This window comes from Xiphophorus hellerii, chromosome 20 (genome assembly GCF_003331165.1).
Source record: "Xiphophorus hellerii strain 12219 chromosome 20, Xiphophorus_hellerii-4.1, whole genome shotgun sequence".
NCBI classification, from domain to species: domain Eukaryota; kingdom Metazoa; phylum Chordata; class Actinopteri; order Cyprinodontiformes; family Poeciliidae; genus Xiphophorus; species Xiphophorus hellerii.
This window is the reverse complement of record NC_045691.1, coordinates 17330018-17350306: the sequence shown is the minus strand read 5'-3', so window position 1 is coordinate 17350306 and position 20289 is coordinate 17330018. Positions and strand designations below refer to the sequence as shown.

At 41.6% G+C, this 20289-nt stretch overlaps 1 protein-coding gene across 4 annotated transcripts; it reads left to right on the top strand.

Annotated features, from left to right (window-relative positions):
* Positions 1 to 308: 308 nt before the first annotated feature.
* On the top strand, positions 309 to 19595 carry si:ch1073-335m2.2 (msx2-interacting protein). 4 transcript variants are annotated; one of them, XM_032549349.1, is made up of 15 exons: positions 309 to 580; positions 1654 to 1968; positions 5005 to 5478; positions 5572 to 5717; positions 6488 to 6688; positions 7722 to 7873; positions 7954 to 8079; positions 8180 to 8293; positions 8378 to 8491; positions 8583 to 8683; positions 8828 to 15860; positions 16610 to 16678; positions 16775 to 16969; positions 17508 to 17666; positions 18541 to 19595. In XM_032549349.1, exons 1-15 carry the CDS (start codon positions 498 to 500, stop codon positions 18670 to 18672), a joined length of 9414 nt encoding a protein of 3137 aa, XP_032405240.1. In that variant the 5' UTR covers positions 309 to 497; the 3' UTR covers positions 18673 to 19595. The 4 variants fall into 4 exon arrangements, with proteins under 4 accessions (XP_032405240.1, XP_032405239.1, XP_032405242.1 ...); XM_032549348.1 differs by having other exon boundaries at positions 5002 to 5478; XM_032549351.1 differs by lacking the exons at positions 309 to 580; positions 1654 to 1968 and adding an exon at positions 1976 to 3551.
* The last annotated feature ends 694 nt before the right edge of the window (positions 19596 to 20289 follow it).

Sequence of the window (20289 nt, the reverse complement as noted above, 5' to 3'; positions counted from 1 at the left end):
ATGCTAATTCTATTCTACCCACCTCTAATAACAATGATTAAATCATGCAGAAATTAAGTATGTCTAAATAAAAATATATATAAATGTTAATTGTTTATGTTGTGTATATATTTTCTTATTTTCTTCTACGTGTCGGTAATGTAGCTTTCTTTAAACAGACATTTGTCTGGACTCGAGCACAAAAATCTTGTGTTGATTTGTTTTCGTCATGAAACCGCGTGCTCGCTGTTCACGCATGCGCCTGGGTCACTCACGCACGCGGCTCGCAACCCGAAACCACCAATCGGGAGCGAGGCCGGCGCGCGAGCACGCGCTCTGATCGAGGACGCAGCAGCAGGCAGCAGCAGCAGCTAAAGCTACACGGGGAAGCAGGCGGTCGGGCCCACATCGTTCACGGAATCAACCGTCGGTCATTTTGTTCAGGCGGACCTCCGACCGGCAGGGGATTAAAAACGTGCGAGATCATATGTGTTTGAAGGGGGAAAGAAGATCGCAAGATGGTTCGGGAAACCAGACACCTCTGGGTGGGAAATTTACCCGAACATGTTCGCGAGGAGAAAATCATGGAGCATTTTAAAAGGTACGTTACGCAAGCGGGGGACCGTGTTTGCGGAGCTGCGCGCGCTGGCTGCAGCACTAACCTTTTCTCGATGCGAGGCTACGCTGCTAGCAATGCTAGCACCGCTAACGTTAGCATTATTAACTATTCCTCCTCGAGAGGTTTTCTGGATGGTGCGTGTGCTTTATTACATCGCATTTGCATTTGTTTAAGAATATTTAACGAAAGCGACTCGCCCAGGCGTACATGTTGATATTTTAGAGTCTTCCGCTAACTTTTGCTAACGCAAGAAGGCAGCTAGCTGCTAGCCAGCGAGCTACCACCCAGCCAACCATTTTGTGGGAAGTCGACAGGTTTTCGTGATCTGTGCAAGCCAAAAGACAGCCAGGGTCCACCGTTATGATGTGGAGGACTTTTGTTATTTTGATCACTCAAATGCGACTTTTCCGTTCGATGCCAGTCTAATATCGCAGAGAAGTATTTTTAAAAGCCCAACTCTAAATCATTTTAATGAGCTTTCGGGACTCTGGACCAAATGTTAGCAAGTTGTTGAGCTGCACAGCGTTCAAGTCGGTTGCTGTCACTGAAACTACTTTAAATTGTGGTGCTGTAGGATTAACTCCACAGACCGAGAATCATTGTGTTTTCCTCACTTGTCATTACTAAGGTTGATAGACGTCAGTATTTACAGCTTTACAGATCTTTTATCGTTTTTGTTTGCATCGTAATTTAGAGGCCATTCTCATCAACAAACTAATCTAATGTTAACAAGCGCATCAATTTGTTATATCATTAGAGTCAACTTGATTACTATTGTGCTTTTGTTTTGATTAGTTCAGTGCGTTTGAACAGTATTTACAACACAAAGTGCCATCGTCCTGGCTGCTTTGTAGGATGTTTGTAATCTAAAACTGATTAAAGACAAAAAGAAAATGCAGTTAATTCTTTTTCAGATAATCTCTCTGTGGTGGACACTATCCTGTTGCCTTCTCTGCTCTTGAATATCAAGTTTGTTCCATACAGAAAGACAGTAGGCTATTTTTGGATACTCTGAATGTAACTCCTTCTTTGTTGTGTCTGTAATTTCCTGTCAGGTATGGCCGCGTGGAGAGCGTCAAGGTTCTGCGAAAGCGAGGGTCAGAGGGCGGTGTTGCAGCCTTTGTGGATTTTGTGGATATCAAAAGTGCACAGAAGGCTCACAATGCTGTCAATAAGATGGGAGACAGAGACCTTCGGACTGACTACAATGAGCCGGGGTCAGTCCCCAGTGCTGTGCGGGGCCTCGAAGACAGCTCCCCCTCCGGCAGTCGAGACGTTGCAGGATTCCCTAGGGGAACAGTTGGCCCAGTGTTTGGCCCACCTGTGTCCCTACACACCCGAGAGGGACGTTTTGAACGGAGAATAGATGGGTAAGTGGACACAGTGTCCCTAAAAAAAAAATCCAGAGTGCTCTAGGTTTCATTTAAGTGTAAAACCTGTACACATAGTGGGGTTATTCATCAGGGAACGGTACCTCCAGGGGTCACACAAAGGTAATCTAGGGATCACTCCACTCTTCATCACACCTGACTCGCCTTTCCCACGGGATTTAAGTAAATTAATTTCACTATCATTTGCAAAGGTAACTATATTTCAAGGTTTTTTACATCTGGTTTGGATTTTACATCCAAGAGGAATATCCTGGTGAGCTGTGGATTTATTATGTGGGATACTACCTTGGGGAGATTTTGGATATGTTTTTTAATCAACATGGAATGTAACCCTGATTTATACATGGATTTGCCTAAAGCTGGAGATAAATTCCAAAAATGAAGGATTTACTTTTTGCCTGAAGGATTTATTGAGGTATATCAATGTCCCGCCACTGGCCTATCATTTTTGACCCAAGACTTGATTATTGGACTACTTCCGTTCCCAATATGTGGATATACCCTGTTCTGGATTTTAAGTTTTAAGCAACTGGATGGAAGAACTTAGAGAATACACATCACAAGAAAGACTGAACAAATGCATATATCCCAAGTTTTCCAAGTTACTTTAGAGTAAAGTGTAACTATTTTACTGATGCTATGCCCCGAATGTGGAAGTTATATTCAGAAGGCAGAGAGAGAACGCTCCCGGATCCAAATGGCCGTCTTCCAAAGTTTTTGGCGTAATTATTCATCTGAGGAAGCACGAAGAAGGTTGGAACGTCATGGATGCAGTTCATCGTGGACAGAGTGATGTGGATCATACGGTGGCTAGGTTTATTGTTGCCATTTATCTGGAATACTAAGGTGTGGATGTACTGTACCTGTGCGTGCGACCTCCAAGAGCCCAGGATGACTGTAAACAAAAAAAATGCCATACATTTCTACCAACACGCCTAATGGGATCTTTGGACTTTGGAATTATGTGATACCAAGACTCGAAAAGGATTTATTACTCTGTGATGTGTCTTATTCTTCCAGAAGCTAAGAAGCAGGATGTAATCCACTGGTTTTTTGTTTTTTTTTACTGGTATGTTTAGTTTTTTTCATCGATGGAATCGCTCAACCATGGGACATACTCCTTCCTTATTCTACCATTGCCACCAAGATTGATGATCCATTTGGATATATTTGCTATACTGCCTTCAAACATATTATTAGCCAGTTGACCTGGATATGCAAATTAAGTTCATAATCATATTTTTTTGACATGTTATCAAGTTATTTTTTTCCCCACTCCATTTATTCAGATTTGTCAAGGAGCATATTTCTAAAATTGTTTGCTTTTCCTTTTTTGTCCTCATCCAATGGAGAGAATTAAGTAACTAAATACCAAACTGTGGAATATACAGGAATCCTCACCTGGTCCTTGAAGATAACTCAAAGTACAATTCAGGAGAAACATTTTTCCCCTAATTGGATCAATTGATGTTTTTGTTTTTCTCCAATTTTTCATTGGGGCATTCACATTCTGACCACCTAGATTTTATTTGGATTAATTTTGGTAACTTCTTTCCCAAAAGGTTGGTATTTCTCTGGCCATATTTTTATCTTTCTGCTTCCCTAGTGCTTTGTGAAAGTTTAGTTTACTGCTGCTTTTAGAGGAAGTTGCATAATTAAATGCAAGAGGTGAATAATTTTTTTCAGCCCATGAATATGTTTCCTTTCACTGAGTTACAAAAGTAGTACAATGTGTAATTTACATTTTAAACAGCATGCATAACATGTGTAGATCCATTCTACTTAGATTCTTTATAGGATTTTAAACTTGAAAATCAAACAAAATGTTATTTTGTTTCTTTTATGTGAAACATTTTTATCAGCCTCTGAAATCTGAACATAGAAATACAGATGAAAGAAGTTGAAGCAGATTGAATGTGACTAATGTTCTCTTTCAAGACAACCTTGCCCCCTCCCTGGAGTAATTTGTCGCTGTTACACCATTGAAAAAAACCATATCCTAACACCTGTTGTTGCTTAAACAACAAATAAATTTGGCAAGAAAAACAACGCCTTGCAAAAGTATTCATTCCCTTTGGTCTTTTTCGCATAACTCATGTTACAAACACAAACTTCAACATAGTGTTTTTTTCCCCTGGGGATTTATCTTGATATAGACTTTGGTTTACAACAAGGTTTATCAAAAATGTTTTTGCAAATCAAAATCTGAAAAGTGTGGAGTGCATTTCTTTTCAGTCCCGCCAATTTTAATAATTTTTCAAAAGCTTTAAGTCTGTCCTTTTGCATGTTATCTTCTCATATTTCTGATCAAACTTGACCAGCTTCCCTGTCTATCCACAACATAATGCTGCCAACACCATGTTTCACTGAATGCATGGTAAGTTAAGGGGGGATGTTCATTTCTAGTCTTCAACCAAAAGCAGCTTTTGGCCAATTTTTCTCGCCTCTGACAAGAGCACCTTCTTCCACATGTTTACTGTCTCCTAAAAGACTTTAATAACCACACCTTATTTATAATAAGGTGTGGTTATATACACAGCTGGACTCAGTTTACTAATTTAAGTAACTACTTAAAATGTTTGGCTGCAATTTGTTTTAATAAGGGATCTGAAAACAAGTTCAAGTCACACTTAGGTTTGTAATTTTTCTTCCAATATTTTGTTAGTCTACCACGTACAACTTCTCAAAACTGCACTAAAAAGGGTTGTTTTAACATGACAAATGTGGAGAAGTTCAGCTGATATGAATACTATTACAAGGCGTTGTAGCTTTTATGTATTTTTTCAGCCCAGATTTTCAGATTGCTGCCCTGTATGCCAAGCTGGTTCTGAAAACATAATGAGTAGTGAGCCTTTTCTTTCTTTGTGTAGTTGTGGCATACTTGGTTGTTTTCTAACAAGTTGCTTTGTTGCATCTGTGCTGTATAAGTAATAAATGGACTATTTTTAATTCAAGAGTTTACTAATTCTTCTTTTCTTTTGTAAATCTCTCTACCTTGTTCTTAATTCACAGTAGCTCAGAAAGCCGCGAACGTGCTTATGATCACAGCCCATATGGCCACCATGAGCGCAGCGGGACTTTTGACAGACAACGTCACTACAACGCTGATTATTACCGCGATCGCCCAGTGTTTGCACCCGCCGGCCCCGGCAGCAGTGCCATCGGAGGGAGTTTTGAGGCAGCAGACCCACATTTTGACTCTAGAATACGAGACCCATTTACCCTTACCAATTCAACACGGCGAGACCTCTACAGAGATGACAGGGGGAGACGTGTTGATCGATCTTATCACCACCGTCGAAGCAGATCATCTCATTCCTCCCAGTCGAGGCATCCGTCTCCTCAGCGGACCGCAGGGCAAACTTCAAAAACCCCTCATTCTCCTAAAAGAACCCCTTTGTCCCCTGGAAGAGGCCCAAGGTCGAGATCTCAAAGCAGATCTTCAAGCTCCGACTCTGTCAGCAGCACCAGCAGCACAGGCAGTGGCAGGTATGCATCTTAAAATCTGAACGTTTTACCTATTAATTGATTTAATTTGTTTGTCCAACTGATTTTTGTGTCTTTTCTGTCTCTGTTTGGCAGTGACTCAAACAGCAGCTCCAGCGATGGTTCCCGGGCCCGCTCCGTTCAGTCGTCGGCTGCTCCCCAGACTTGTTTAGTGATGGACTCTGAAGAGCCTCGGAGAAGCTTTGGGATTAAAGTGCAAAACTTACCAGTGCGCTCCACAGGTTAGTTTTGTTAGAAATCTTCTCAAATGTTCAGCTGGATTCCAGTTTGTTTGGGGGAAAATCTAGTTTTCTAATTGTTTAAAATACCAATGGCTTGTATTATTAGCGCATTGTCGGATTCATGCACAATAAACTTGGATTGTGCTATTATCATTTTAAAATGTGTTTCCACTGCAGGGACCTTCTCCTTTTCCAGAATCTTTTTGTCTGTGGCCATTCTTTTACCCTTGTTGTTTTCACTGCTGGAAGTTGGTCCAAAACAAATAATCAGGGTAGAAGTCTGTCCCAGATAGGAGAGCAGTACTTTTTGGACTAAAGACTAAAGTGTTAAGGAGTTCATTTTGGTTGGGTGCTCCATGTTTCCATGTTCTTTCTCAGTTTTAACTCCCCTACAGTTATATTTTCTGTTAATGTTGAATAGTATAACTGCAGTAATCTGTATTTTCATTTCAAAACACAACATTTAAGGTCCAGCCACTAAATGACAACACTCAATACAGAATAAGAATGTTTGTCTGAGCCGGTCAAAATACTAGAGCTTTGTTAACGTACCTGGAAAGAGAAGAGCAGCCTCTTAAACACTTTTTTCCATCCATTTTTTATTAGATTAGAGAAAACTGCCACTAAATATGGTGGCTGTTCCAGTTTGACTTAAACACAGGCTAAAATGACCTATAAAAAATTAATCTGTAATTTAGCACCATATTCGAAAAATCTGTGTTTTCATTTCTGTTGCAGATTTGACTGACAGTTTGACTTTCCTTCTGCAGATACAAGTTTAAAAGATGGACTCTTCCATGAATTCAAGAAATATGGGAAAGTGAATTCAGTGCAGATTCATGGCGCATCAGAGGACCGCTATGGATTAGTGTTCTTCAGACAGCAAGAGGACCAAGAGAAAGCCCTCAGCGTCTCCAAGGGAAAGCTGTTCTTTGGCATGCTTATTGAGGTTACAGCCTGGAATGGTCCAGGTAAGTGGTGACAGATGACAAATCATTAGGACCAGGCTAAGAAAAACGTAGTTATGAGAATAAATAGTCATAATACAAGAAAAAAAATCATATTACAAGGTTTGTCATTTGACAGTAAGTCAGTAAAGTTGTAATAATAGGATAATGACCTCATATTAGGAGAATGAAATTGTAGTACGAGAAAAAAAGTTGTAATAGAAGAATAGTCATTTTGACAATAGTAAATTGAAATGAGAATAGTAATAATAATACGGAAAAAAAGACTTAATAATACAAGAATAAACTCAATGTTACGAGAATAACATTGTAATATTGAAAAAATTTGTAATTTGAGAATAGTCATCTTACAAGAAAATTCAATATTACAAGAACAGTCACACAACAGTGAGTTGAAATAATACAAAAAACCATATTACCAGAAGAAAATCGTAATATTACGAGAATAGTCAAAAAAATACAATAAAAATTATTACGAGAATAAAGTTTTAAAACTACGAGAATAAAAGTGTATGAAAAGATTTAATATTATCAGAAAAAAGTTAATGATACAAGAAAAAATAAAAGTTGAAATAATACAAGAATAAACTTGTAATATTACCAGAATAAAGTCAATATTAATAGAATAAATAATAATTTTGTAACCCTTGTCAGGTTGTACTATGGTATCTGTTTTACCAATAAGGACATACTTAATCTTTATCACATCAGCATCAAATTATCAGTAGCAGAATTTTTCAATGTTTGTATAAACTAATGTCTATTTTGAAAGAATCAAACTGGACATGTCAGACCTTGATAACTCTGTCGAAGCTTTGATCTCATTAACTTTTTAGCTTTTTTCCTGGTAATATCGTCTCTATTCTGCTTATGACTTCATTCTCGCAATTTCAAAACAAAAATCTTAGTCTGGCTCTAATACTTTGCTGTGAGATGGAGATTATTTAACATGACTGAACTTCCTAAACTTGAGTGGATGCAAAGATAGTTGGATTAAATGTAGCTGGTATGACTGAAACCTGTTTCTTCCCCTCAGAAACAGAGAATGAAAATGACTACAGACCGTTAGATGGACGCCTAGACGAGTTCCACCCCAAGGCTACAAGGACGCTGTTTATAGGCAACCTTGAAAAGACCACCAGTTATCAGCAACTCCTGGACATTTTTCAGCGCTTTGGAGAAATTGTTGTAAGTTCACAGATTCATGCTGTGAAACTAACATTTCCCACTTTACATTGTAATTGTAATTCTTGTCTCTTCCTCTCAAGGACATCGACATCAAGAAAGTAAATGGGATTCCTCAGTATGCCTTTGTCCAGTACTCTGATATTGGCAGCGTTTGCAAGGCCATAAAGAAAATGGATGCAGAATATTTGGGGAACAATAGGCTTAAGGTAGTAATTTTATCCCCTATAAAGAAAGAACCATTTCTTTTCTGTGTTGAATTATTTACAGTTTATGTCTATAAAATTGTTGCTCTACATTTCTTTGCAGCTTGGTTTTGGGAAGAGTATACCTACTACATGTGTTTGGCTTGATGGGTTGACCCCCAACATCACAGAGCAATACCTCACACGGCATTTCATGCGTTACGGGCACGTAGTTAAAGTAAGCCTCTTTTTTTAAACTTCTCTATGAATTTCTGGACTTTGAGTTCTTCTGGTTGTAACTGTGTGCTTGTAAATTTCATAGGTCGTATTTGACAGAATAAAGGAGATGGCGCTTATCTTGTACAACAACACGGATTTTGCTCAGGCAGCTGTGCGGGAGACCAAAGGCTGGAAGATCGGTGGTAATAAAATTAAGGTAAAAAAAGATACATAAATGTCTTTATTTTTAAAAAATTTCCTTCTGTCACTTATTTCTGTATTTAATTGGCATATTTGTTCATCTATAGGTGGATTTTGCAAGTCAGGAGAGCCAGAATGCATTTTACCGCTCAATGCAAGCCTCTGGACAAGACATTAGAGACTTTTATGAAGTTCCACCAGAACGACGGTAAGTTAATTTCCTTTCTCATTTAATTGCTCCATTGGCATTTTAAGGAATTTAAATGAACCTTTTGTAAATATGTAGAAAAACAAACGTGTGTAATTTTAACATTTCTAAAGTGATGACCAATTTCTTCTATTCATTTCACAGAGAGGATCGCAGACCTCCTTATCATGAGTTTACAGCAGAGAGAGCTTACTATGAGAATATAAGAACCACTGGCCTTTATCCAGAGGAAGCTCGCAGAGAGTATGCCGCACGTAGCAGAGAGCGTTTTCCTGAACTGGAGCATTATCAGGGAGAACACTTTGACCCACGTTATCATGAGGATCCAAGAGACTACAGGGATTACCGAGACCCCTTTGAGCAGGACATCAGAAAATATACCTACATTCAAAGAGAGCGAGAAAGAGAGCGGGAGCGTTTTGAGGCTGATCGCAGCAGGTGGAGCCCATCGCAAAGAAGAGCTGTCACTCCCACAATTTCCCCTTCTCCATCCGAACGTGCTGCCAGAGACTCAGAACGGCGTGTTTACAGCCAGTCTTCAGAGAGGAGCGGCAGCGTGAGCTCCATGTCACCTCCACATTTGGACAAATCTGAAAAGACCTTGCTAGATCATGCAGCGAAGAGTGAGAAGAGCGCTCAGCCCGATCGCATGGCAGGGGCAGAGAAAATCAAACGTCCAAAAAGAAAAGATAAAACTGACAAAGAAAAGACTGAAAAGAATAAATCAAGGAAAGGAAAGGGTCAGTCCCCGGCTAGCCAGATACCAGAAACAGAGCCGGATGCTGCTTTTGATGGAGGAAGAGGAAGGGGATCAGACCAAGATGTTCATGAGAAACCGAAATCTAAGGTGGATGGAGACGCTCTGTCTGGAAACCAGTTAACAGCTTCTCAAGACTCTGTAAAAACTGAAACGACTAAAGGGGATATTGCAGAGCTAGACGGAAAACCCAAACTTAAAAAACAACCCAAGTCTGATATTGGAAACGATGGAAAGGATTCAGCAGTGGATTCAGATCGCCTCGCTGCAAGAAAAAGGCGCTTTGGGGATTTAGGTGGCAAGACTGTTCGTCAGAAAAGAAGCAGGCATGAGGAGGAGGATGGCAGTCAGTCATCAGACTTGGGCTCCAGTACCACATTTGTGAAAGAACCAGACGTAGACAAACACAAAGATCCTCAGCGACGAGATGCACGACTCAAAACAGAAAAAAGTGTCACTCAAAAGGATGGACTAGAGGATCTCAGGGGACAAAGAGAAAAATCCGAAGGTTCTGCAGATCTGCCAGAGTCAAAACGACAACAAGGAAGCACTTCCTCCAGGAGGGTCTCACTAGAGGGGAATTCAGATCAAAGCATTTTAAGAGAGCAAGAACAAACTGCTGCATTCAAGCCTAGTCAGAATGCTGAAACTAATAAAAACGCCAAGACTAAAGAAGACCATGTTGACATTGATCTCTCTCAGAGTTACCGCAAGCAGATGGAGCAAAACAGACGTTTACACATGCAGCAGCAGCAACAGCGCGAGTCTGACAAACTGAAAAAAGCAGAAAGTCTGCTAAAAAACGAAACTGAAGACCTGGAACATCGTAGCCTTGTGCATGAAGTTGGTAAACCACCTGAGGATGTCACAGATAATTTTCCGTCTCACAAGCTGTCTGACCAGTTTGAAGCCGAGCCCGGGATAAAGAGAGAGCGTTTCTATAGGAGACAAAAAAGTGAAGACCCTGACTGGAATAGTACCCCTTCTCCAGGACACCAAGTTTTCTCTCAGCATGCTGATGAGGACTTCATGGATGCCTCTCTGAAGGAGTTAAGTCGAAACAATCAGAAGATTCACCCAGAACTTGAACTTTTGGTCAAAAGGACCCACAACACACAGGTGAACAAGACAAACACCCCCATTAATATTGGGGAAGAAGATCAACAAAAGAGGTGGGAGAGCAGAGTTAAGCAGGACCTGCTACCCAACCTGAACTTTTCTAGAGGCTTGGGCAAAAACCTTCACAACCGCAAGCCCTCAGAATACGGCCTCTGGCATGATTTGGAGCCTGGGGAAGTGAGATCAGACTCTGAAGAGGATAGAGAGAACAAACCCCTCTCTCCTGCTCCCTCCACCTCTATGCCTTTTTCTGAGAGGCCGAGACCTGATCGGTTTTCAGACCCAAAGCTGGCTCACCTTGAAAGAAACAAATTCTACTCGTTCGCACTTGACCAGACTATCACCCCCGATACTAAAGCTCTACTGGAACGAGCAAAGTCTTTGTCCTCTTCTCGTGAGGATAACTGGTCATTTTTAGATTACGATTCCCACTTTGTGAATTTCCGAAGCCAGAAAGACACAGAGAAAGTAGAATCAGCACCAAGACCTACACCTTCCTGGTACATGAAAAAGAAAAAGATACGAAGTGGATCTGAGGACAAACTGGATGACAGGAAAGAAGAGCCCAAGCCGGAGGAACAGGAACGCAGAGAGCTTTTCGCTTCACGTTTCCTTCATAGCGCTGTGTTTGAGCTGGACTCTAGACGACTTCAACACCTTGAGCGCAAATACGAAGAGTTGGAGCACATGCTGAACCAACAAGCTAGTCAGCAAGGAGCAGAGGGAGAACTTGAGACCGGCCCAGTTGTCCTCTTTCACAGCCGTTTTCTGGAGCTCACGCAACTACAACAACAAAAAAACAAGAGTCAGCAGCTGCAGGAGGATAAAGGAAACACAGTTTGTACAAGTGAAAATAAAGAGGAAAAACCATCTGAGCAGGAACAACAAGATTTACGGTCTAATGACATGCCAGAATCTAGTGTGGCAGCTGAAATCAAACCCATCAGTCCTGTTGAACAAGTTGCTCCTGAACCAAAACTGACTCCCAATCTTGTTATTCAGTCTGCAAACAAAGACACACCTTTTTCACACCAGAAATGTGTGCTACCAACTCCACCCGCTGATGTGTGCCCACCTATGTCTTTTACAAAAGAGGAGACAAAGGAAGAAGTAAAAGAAAGTGAAGATGTTGTACCAATGCACTGTTCACCAACTGAGACCTTAAAATCTGAACCTGCACCTGAAACTGTTCCTGAAACTAACATTTCTGAGGAGAACCTGGAATTTCTTGAAGAGGATGCAAAGCCTTTAATTGACGAACAAACAAATGACCCTGGTTCTCATGAAGAGTTGGTTAGCAGATCAGAGCCAGAGCCAAGTCCTGAGATGCCACAGCCAGAAGTGCCTACAGCTAGTAGTCCAGTACAACTCAGTGTTGCTGAAGAAGCAGATTTAATCAAAGAAGATCCTCTTTCCACATGTCAAAAAACAGTAGAGTCAGAAGGAGAGAAGAAACTTGAACAAGTGAGTAAAGAAGAGATTTCTGTTGATAGTGATGCAATTGAAGAGCCAGTCTCCTTTCAAAAAGAAAATAAAACAAAAGAAATTAAAACTAAAAAAGGCAGGCAATCTCCAGCTCAAGTTCCTTTAACATCTGTCTCTGAGAAACAAGCTACACGCAAGAGTGAGCGCATCGACAAAGATAAGCTGAAGCGTGGCTCATCCCCAAGAGCTGAAACAAAGTCTTCAGCCAAGTCTCCAACTCCCGGATCAGATCATGATCATTCGGAGCAGAGCATCCCGATAAGTAGAGCAAGAACTCGAAGAAATGTAAAATCTGTTTATGCAACCCCAGTGGAAGACGATGCACCAACTCGTGGCAAGGAAACTGAGTCACCTCGCTCTGCACGAAAGCGGGGTACAGAGAAAGAAGCTGTGCAGCACAGCACCGAGTCGGAACCACCGACTCCAGCGCCAGCAAAACAACGTGGGCGTCCTCCCAAAAACCGCAAACCGATTGAAGAGATTTCAGCTGCAAAAACAGAGAAAATAAAAATGGATAAGGATGCAGATTCAAATGAGTCGGAGAACGGCGAACGGGTTTCAAGAGTTGCTAAGGGGAAAATGTCCCCTTATCTCACAAAGGGTTCCTCAAATCCAATACCCTCAGTCCCAGGCTCTAAGAAAGGGGACAAAACTGAAACGGCTGATGAGAATCAAGTAATACATTTCACAGAAGCAGAAGATTTGTCTTCGCAACATTCGTCATCTTCAGGCAAAGACTCTTCAGTAAAATCAGATGTAAAGAAAGGCTCAGAACTGGATAAAGACGTTCATGAAAAATTATGTGAGGAGAAATCGAATGGAAAAGAAACAGATTCACTGCTGGGTGAGGAGAAACCTGCCCCAGAGAAAGAGAAGATCATAAAAGGAAAAGTCAAGGCTCCAAAGCCTCATGTTTTTAGGGACCTCCAAGTCATACTGGATGTCAAAGAGGTCAAAGATCACGTTTCCAGGTGCACTACTGCCAACAAAGAGTGCCCTAATGAAGAAAAAGAGAAGAAGGATGTAGACGCCTCAAAGAGCTCTTCCCTACAGGAGCGTGAATTGGAGCAGGCAGTTGAGAACATCGCCAAACTTACCGAACCGGCTTTGCCAACAGAACTACCAACTCCTCCTGTCCCTCCTGCAGAGGTAAAAAGTGACCCTGAGGAGGAAAAGCCTTGTAATCCTGCCAGTGAGACAGAGCTGATGGCTGCCATTGACTCAATAACAGGCGAAGATGTAAGTGTACCTCTCACCCCAGCCGCTCCAGTTAGCACAGAAGTTTGTTCAGAACCTGAGGTCCAGGAGTTTGTCCCACCGGTCAAGGTTGAAGAACCTGAAACCGCACTGCAAGAGGAAGCCGTCTTCTCAAATACTCCCAAAAAGAGTTACAAGGGAAGGCCCAAAACACCTAAACGCCCTAAAGCCCCAAAGCATGCACGAAAAGATGTGAAAGAAGAATTAAGTGAGGAGTTGACGGTGCCTTTAGCCGAGAGTACAGCTTCTGATGTTAAGGTTGTGGCTGAGAAGCCTCCATCTGCTGCAGCTGCTGCAGTTATCACTCCTACGACCTGGAAATCGGAAGCTGAACTTCCAGCTGTGAAGGCAGCAGAATCGGAGTTGCCGTCGCCTGTTGAAGAGCAAACACAAGCTGTGAAACCCACACACCCCCAGGCTAAGAGCCCCATATACCCTCAACAGCTACCAGCTGAGTGTGTTTCTCTGTCTCTGGCCTCCAACAGGCCCAACATCAGATCCATTCAAACCAGCCGAGCGCCTGTTTCTCCACCCGACTGGCGACACCAGTCTAAGGATCCATGTGTTACCTCTGCACATATAATGTCAGTAGCAGCCAAGGAAGGCCAGCTGACCACTTCTGACTCCAACAGCAAAGAGCTAGATCAAGGCACAAGTGACTTGAGACAGATTCTCATGAAACCTAAAACAATTACTCTCCCAGGAGGAGGAAGTTCTGCTCCAACCAATCTGCCCAGCCTCCGAGATCAGAATCCATCTGAAAGCAATCCTGCCATCACAGCTGCTCTTCACAACAGAACCCCGCTCCCTGAGAGTAAAACGCCGACTCATTCAGTTCCACCTATTGTCCGAACACCCTCCACGTTACCTGGAGAGACTAAATCTGTGATCTCCGTAATTGCATCTACGGCAACTTCTGTTATTAGTCGCGTTTGCAACCCCCCTGAGACTGAGGAAAAACCTAATCTAATTATTGGAAATCCCTCCATGGATGTGACTCTGCCCAAAACGGCCTACAGGCCCAGCAAAGACGATGGCGGACCTTACCACGGCGCCACGTTCAGTTCTGGGTCTTGCTCTGGTCTGCGAGTAAACACGTCTGAAGGAGTGGTGGTGCTAAGCCACTCAGGCCAGAAAACAGAAGGACCCCTGAGGATCAGTGCCAAGATTAGTCAAATCCCACAAGCAACAGCCGGTGACATTGAATCTCAACAATTGGTGCCGATTCCCCAGATTAAACAAGATGTTTACAGCCATTCTCAGTCGGGACATCAGAAGGGGTCTTCACAAACTGATCATGGGCATCCTGGTAAACTCCAATCAGCTCTGTCTTCAATTAAGCAGGAAAGCGGCAGCTGCAGTTTAGAAAAGATGGATTCAGCTTACCAGGCGGGGCCCCAAGGAGTCGTGAAGCGTCTCCCGCAAGGTAACCAGCAGGTAATGGGTTACCACCAAGACTACCTGCAATTAAAACACCAAAAGAAGATGGAGAATGTTGATCCTCATGGTACAGATGGAGCTAAGCCATCTTGGACCTCCACTGTAAGCCCTGCTATAAGCCCACATTTACCATCTCCCCCTGGGAACCATGTGGGCTTCGTCACATCCACTGGTGACAGAGGTCCGTCGCATCTTGGTAGCATCAAACAGGAACCACGGTCCCCGAGAAAGTCAGGACATTCTCATCCTTCTTTCACCAAGGTGTCTTCGCCTCTTGGCTCCTCCTCACCCAAGGGGATCCCTGTAATGATATCCTCTGCTCTCAACCCTATGCAGCAGTATATCACTGGTGTCCACCACCCAGAGCAGTCTGTCATCATGCCACCTCACAACGTGCCTGGAGGTGTGGGACGAATGTCTCCTCACTGCGTCTCCCAGTCCATTACAGTGGGTCATCTGGTTCAGGGGGAGGTCCGGGTCAACACACCACCTCTGTCTGTGATGAACTACGTCCATAGCGAGAAGCTTGCCTCTCCTTGGTCTGGTTCCCTGCAGCCGCGGTCGTCCTCCCCCCAGGCTGTCAGCAGGGACAAAGTCCTCAAGGTCAACCACGGTTCTTTGCGGGGCCACGAGGGCGAACAGGACGAATCCAGACACTTCCACCAAGCTGGGAGACCATCCGCCACCCTGCCGTCAGATACTCGGGGAGCTTTGAGGACTAACATGGAAACGTTTATCACTCAGAGAGATATGCGAGTGCACCGGCACCAGCAGGGGGAGCGTCTGACACTGGACCCCCATTCTGGACACATTCAAGAAACTCTCCCGCCTTCTTTATCTCCGAGAGCTCACATGTTGCCCAAAGGCGTGTCTGAGAAGGACATAAAGTCGCTGGAAGCAAAGAGGCCGCACTCTCCTGTAATTCAAAAGGATGGAATAATGGCGATCCGGCAGTCTGGCGCTGCTATTGCGTCACCTCAACGGGTTTCCCTGATGCCACCGGGACCCAGCGGGTCGTTCTCCGAGTACTCAGGAATGTACCCAAACCGCATGCATTCTCAGATCCCGGATGCCCCTGTTGGGCACAACCAGCCGCCGTTGAACGTCACTCCGTCTATGGTAAGTTCACTGCGCTTCAGGGCTGCAGCTAAACATTATTACAGTAGTTAATTATTCTATAATTAAATTTTAATAAATTGGCCCATTTTCCAGATTTCTTATTTAACCATTTAAACTTATTTTATACAATATTTAAAATGCATAAGATGCAAAGCATTTCTTTGTTAAATAAGAAAATGAACATTTTATTCCCTAAGATGCAATAACTTCATTCCTTTAGTGAACGCTTGATAACTTGTACCATAGGATTTATCTGCACCTAAAAAATTCCTTGTAATATTTTGTCTTCTGTAGTTATATTTATCTGTTTATAAATCTATAATGTATCTGAAAAGTTAACGCAGCGCCAATACAGGCTCATCTCATGAGTATCTTTGATTAATAATTGGGTAGCAAAAGGTGCTAAATAGCAGATTATGTTTTTGACAGAGTGAATCTAAAACTATGCCACTTGAGTTTTGGTTAGAACATATTTGCAGTCAAAAAAAGGTTGTTTTTCCATAAGCTTAAATTCAATGTAGATGTTTGGTTTTTTTTTATCAAATGCTCTTTTTTTTTTAGCGTGAATACGTCAGTTAAAGATTAATCAAGTACTAAATTAGTTGATGATTATTTCAATAATCGGTTAATTGTTTCAGCTTTACTGCATTTATGTTTAAATTTCAAAATGAACATATAGATAGCAAAGGGGAAGGAGTAGTTTTCCCTCATTTTATGTCTCTTCTAATGATTTTGTTTTTAATCTAAAGGGTGCAGAACTCCAGGCTAAACCAGATGGAAAGATGACCCAGACTGTTAATATGGTGCAGTTGCTTACGGTAAGACAGATGTTTGCATTCGTTGGTGGAGTCGTTGGTCAAAGCTAAAATAGTGTTCGTCTGACACCCTTTCCTATTTCTGTGTAATTGAAACAGAAGTACCCTATAGTGTGGCAGGGCCTTCTAGCACTGAAGAACGACACAGCTGCTGTCCAGCTGCATTTCGTCTGTGGAAACAAAGCTCTGGCTCATCGATCGCTGCCTTTGCAAGAAGGAGGTGCTCTGCTCAGGATTGTTCAGAGGATGAGACTGGAGGCCTCTCAGTTGGAGAGTGTAGCCAGAAGAATGACGGTATGTTGTGTTTCGTCTTACTCCTGCTTAATTTCTTGTATTTTTGATTCCAGTTCAATAAAAAGAGGTATTAAAATCCTTAGAGACTTCTTGTTTCTGCTTTTTTGTCACTTAAAAGTGTCAGATCATCAAACAAACCTTCTCAGATACTTGGTCAAAATGAGTAAATACAAGATGTAGTTATAAAATGCTAATTTTATTTAGCCATACTAACCAAACTTAGACCTAATAACTGGTTGCTTAATCAACTCTCATTTTAATTCAGCTCCAATTAAGGACTTTCAACTCATGCCACACATCTCAAATAAATTTAAACTTGGGCTTTGAATAGGCATCTTACAGAACATTGATTTAATTTTTTGTTCTCTTGCTGATCGTGGGATCCAAAGTCATAGAATCAGCTTTGTACCCCTGACTGGTAGACTGATCAATTTCACTGACATTGTTTCTTATCTATTATGTGACATAAAAGCAAAAACAGAAGTAGTTTGTGGCACAGCAATATATGTTGAGACTAAATGTTGACGTCTCTCTGCAGGGTGACAGTGATTTCTGTCTTCTCCTCGCTTTGCCTTGTGGACGAGATCAAGACGATGTCATAAACCAAACTCAAGCTCTTAAAGCTGCATTCATCAACTACCTGCAGGCAAAACTGGCAGCTGGTATCATCAATATCCCCAATCCAGGTTCCAATCAGGTGAGACATGACACATTTGTGAAGGACTTCAGTGCTTATTGTAGTGTAATGTGCTGTGCCTTGGGGTTGCATGGACTTGATAAAGTGCTTTACAGCCATTTACGACTTATTTAAAGAGGACCTATTATGTCAAATTTACATTTTGCATGTCTTTATACTTCTATTTGGTCTCGGCTGCTTCTAAAAACAAAGCACATTAAAAAAAACACTTTGTCATTTTTTGGCACCAGATTAATGTTTTTGGTGTCTGGAAACGAGCCGTTTCAAAAATCGCCCAATTGTTAAGTTGCATTTGACGAGCACTGCACTGTTACCTAGCAACGCAAGTGGAACTCCAGCACCTTTGGTCAGCTGGTATTACCGCTGTACAATGGATGCTGGAAAAGACAAGTGTTTTGTTGTTGACTTACCATCCAGAAACCACTTGCTACATTCTTGTTGGTTGTGCAGGAGGCTCCACTTCTGCTTTTCAAATATATATAGTTGCATGATTGCATATCTGTTTGCAGCCATTTTCATGTACGAGTGTAAACGTTGAGTTGGGGGCGTGTCCAACAGCAGCTTATTAGGATTTAAAGTGACAAGACGCCCTAAAACGGCTCGATCTCTTAAACTGAGCAGACTGAAATCTGATCATCTAAGATTGATTTTGTTCATGAAGTGGTTCTTTTTCTGAAGCTTGTAAACCTCTACTAACCAATTCAAGGAAGAATAATAGGTCAGCTTTAAAAAAAAAAGACTCGAAAATCATGGGTTTGTAAATATACTTTATAGGGAGAATGTTTGTGATCATCGGTGTTTTTATTTATTGGTGTGGCTCAGCACTGATCTCCTGAATTCACAGGAAACGTCTTGATGTTTCTCTTTCTTCCAGCCCGCCTACGTGCTCCAGATTTTTCCGCCCTGTGAGTTTTCCGAGAGCCACTTGTCTCAGCTGGCCCCCGACCTTTTGAACAGGATCTCCAGCATCTCGCCACACCTCATGATCGTCATCACCTCTGTGTGACCTGTGACCCCTCCGGTCACCGGACGCTCCCGCCCGCGAGCCTCAGGAAACCAGAGGTGTTTGTCCCAGTTTCTGTTCCTGGATCCAGTGGAGGGGAAATAAAAGAAAAATAACATTTTTGGATGAAACTTAAACATTTGATTTTTTACATCTGATTTTTTTTTCGTCTTTTGTTTGTCACTCCTGTCTGGTATATTTGTCCTTCTCAGAAAAAAGAAAAAAAGACACAAAAAAAACCTCAGGGATGGATCAAACCAGAATGAGTCTTACTTGACCATTTTTCTGCTGTATTTATATTTATTGAAGTTTTATTCTAGTGTGTTGGAGATGAAGAAGGAAGAAAAAAAAAGAACATTAACATAAAAACTGGTGACTATCTGGGTGGCATCTTTCATTGGTGTTTATTTTTTTTGACTCATTTCTTCACAGGAGGATCATTAAAGCTGTTGTGCTGCAACGGTTAACGGGACATTTCATCGTGTAATTTTAAAATGAATTATGTACAGACTTCTTCTCTCGGCCTTTTATCGGAGGAAGGATGAACTTGTAAATCTTTGGAGACCCTGATGAGGACCATGTTCATTCAACAGCTACTTCATTTCCATCAACTCTGCTCATTTTTCCTCACTACTGAAGAGGTCACACATCTGGCATGGGCCTCCACGTCGAGCAAGCTTCATTCTGAGGGGTCTTTCCGTACAGAACTTTGTACATATTTTAAATATTTAAACGTCAGTGGAAAAATGGCGACTTAACAGAGACTTTACCTCCAGGACATACGAGAACGCAGAGTGCGGACATTTAGATGGAGCTTTACTTTTTTGATGTAAATACTTGTAACACAAAGAAAGTTGGCAAACTCTGCAGAGTCTGCTGATGGCACTTCATATTTTGTAACTCAAATAAAACAACAGAAAACATGATTTCAGATGAGGCTTTAGTTCTGTACTTGTCACTTTTTCCATCTTTTTGTGTGTTTATTTTATATTTTGTTATTGTCTGTGCAAACCAGCAAACAATGCTACAAAATATGTAAAGGAACAAACTTTTTCAATATTTTTTATTCACTATTCAATAATTATTACATGTATTCAGCATAAATTCTGCCTCATAGCTTTGGATTTTAGTTGGCCATTAGGTTTGTAGTGGAAATTTTTTATCAGACAATATATTATGACTTTATTATCATGGTAATATAATTTCTTCATCACAATCCCCTCTTGATTATATAGAAAAATACAATATTTTATATTAATCATATCAAAGTTTATTTTATTCCCACAGTTCTAATTTTTTTTTGTCTTGTCAGAAACTTTTCCATTTCTTGGTTGCTAAACAATCTTAAGGAGAAAAGCAGCTTCATCAGTTTGACTGGCAGCCAATCAGAAAATGAGAATCAAAAATATTTAAATAAATTTTAACTTTATTTTTTTAAATATTTGAAAAACACAGGAAGCAAAAATTATGAGATATTTTTTAATTCTTGCTTTTTTTCCTCTCATCCAACATCCTGAGGCCCTCACAGAGCCTCCTGGCGGCCCCCAGCGGGCCGCTGCCCCCCATTTTGACAAACACTGGTGTAAAGGGTTTCCTAGTGATAAGTTATTTGCTTTTGTA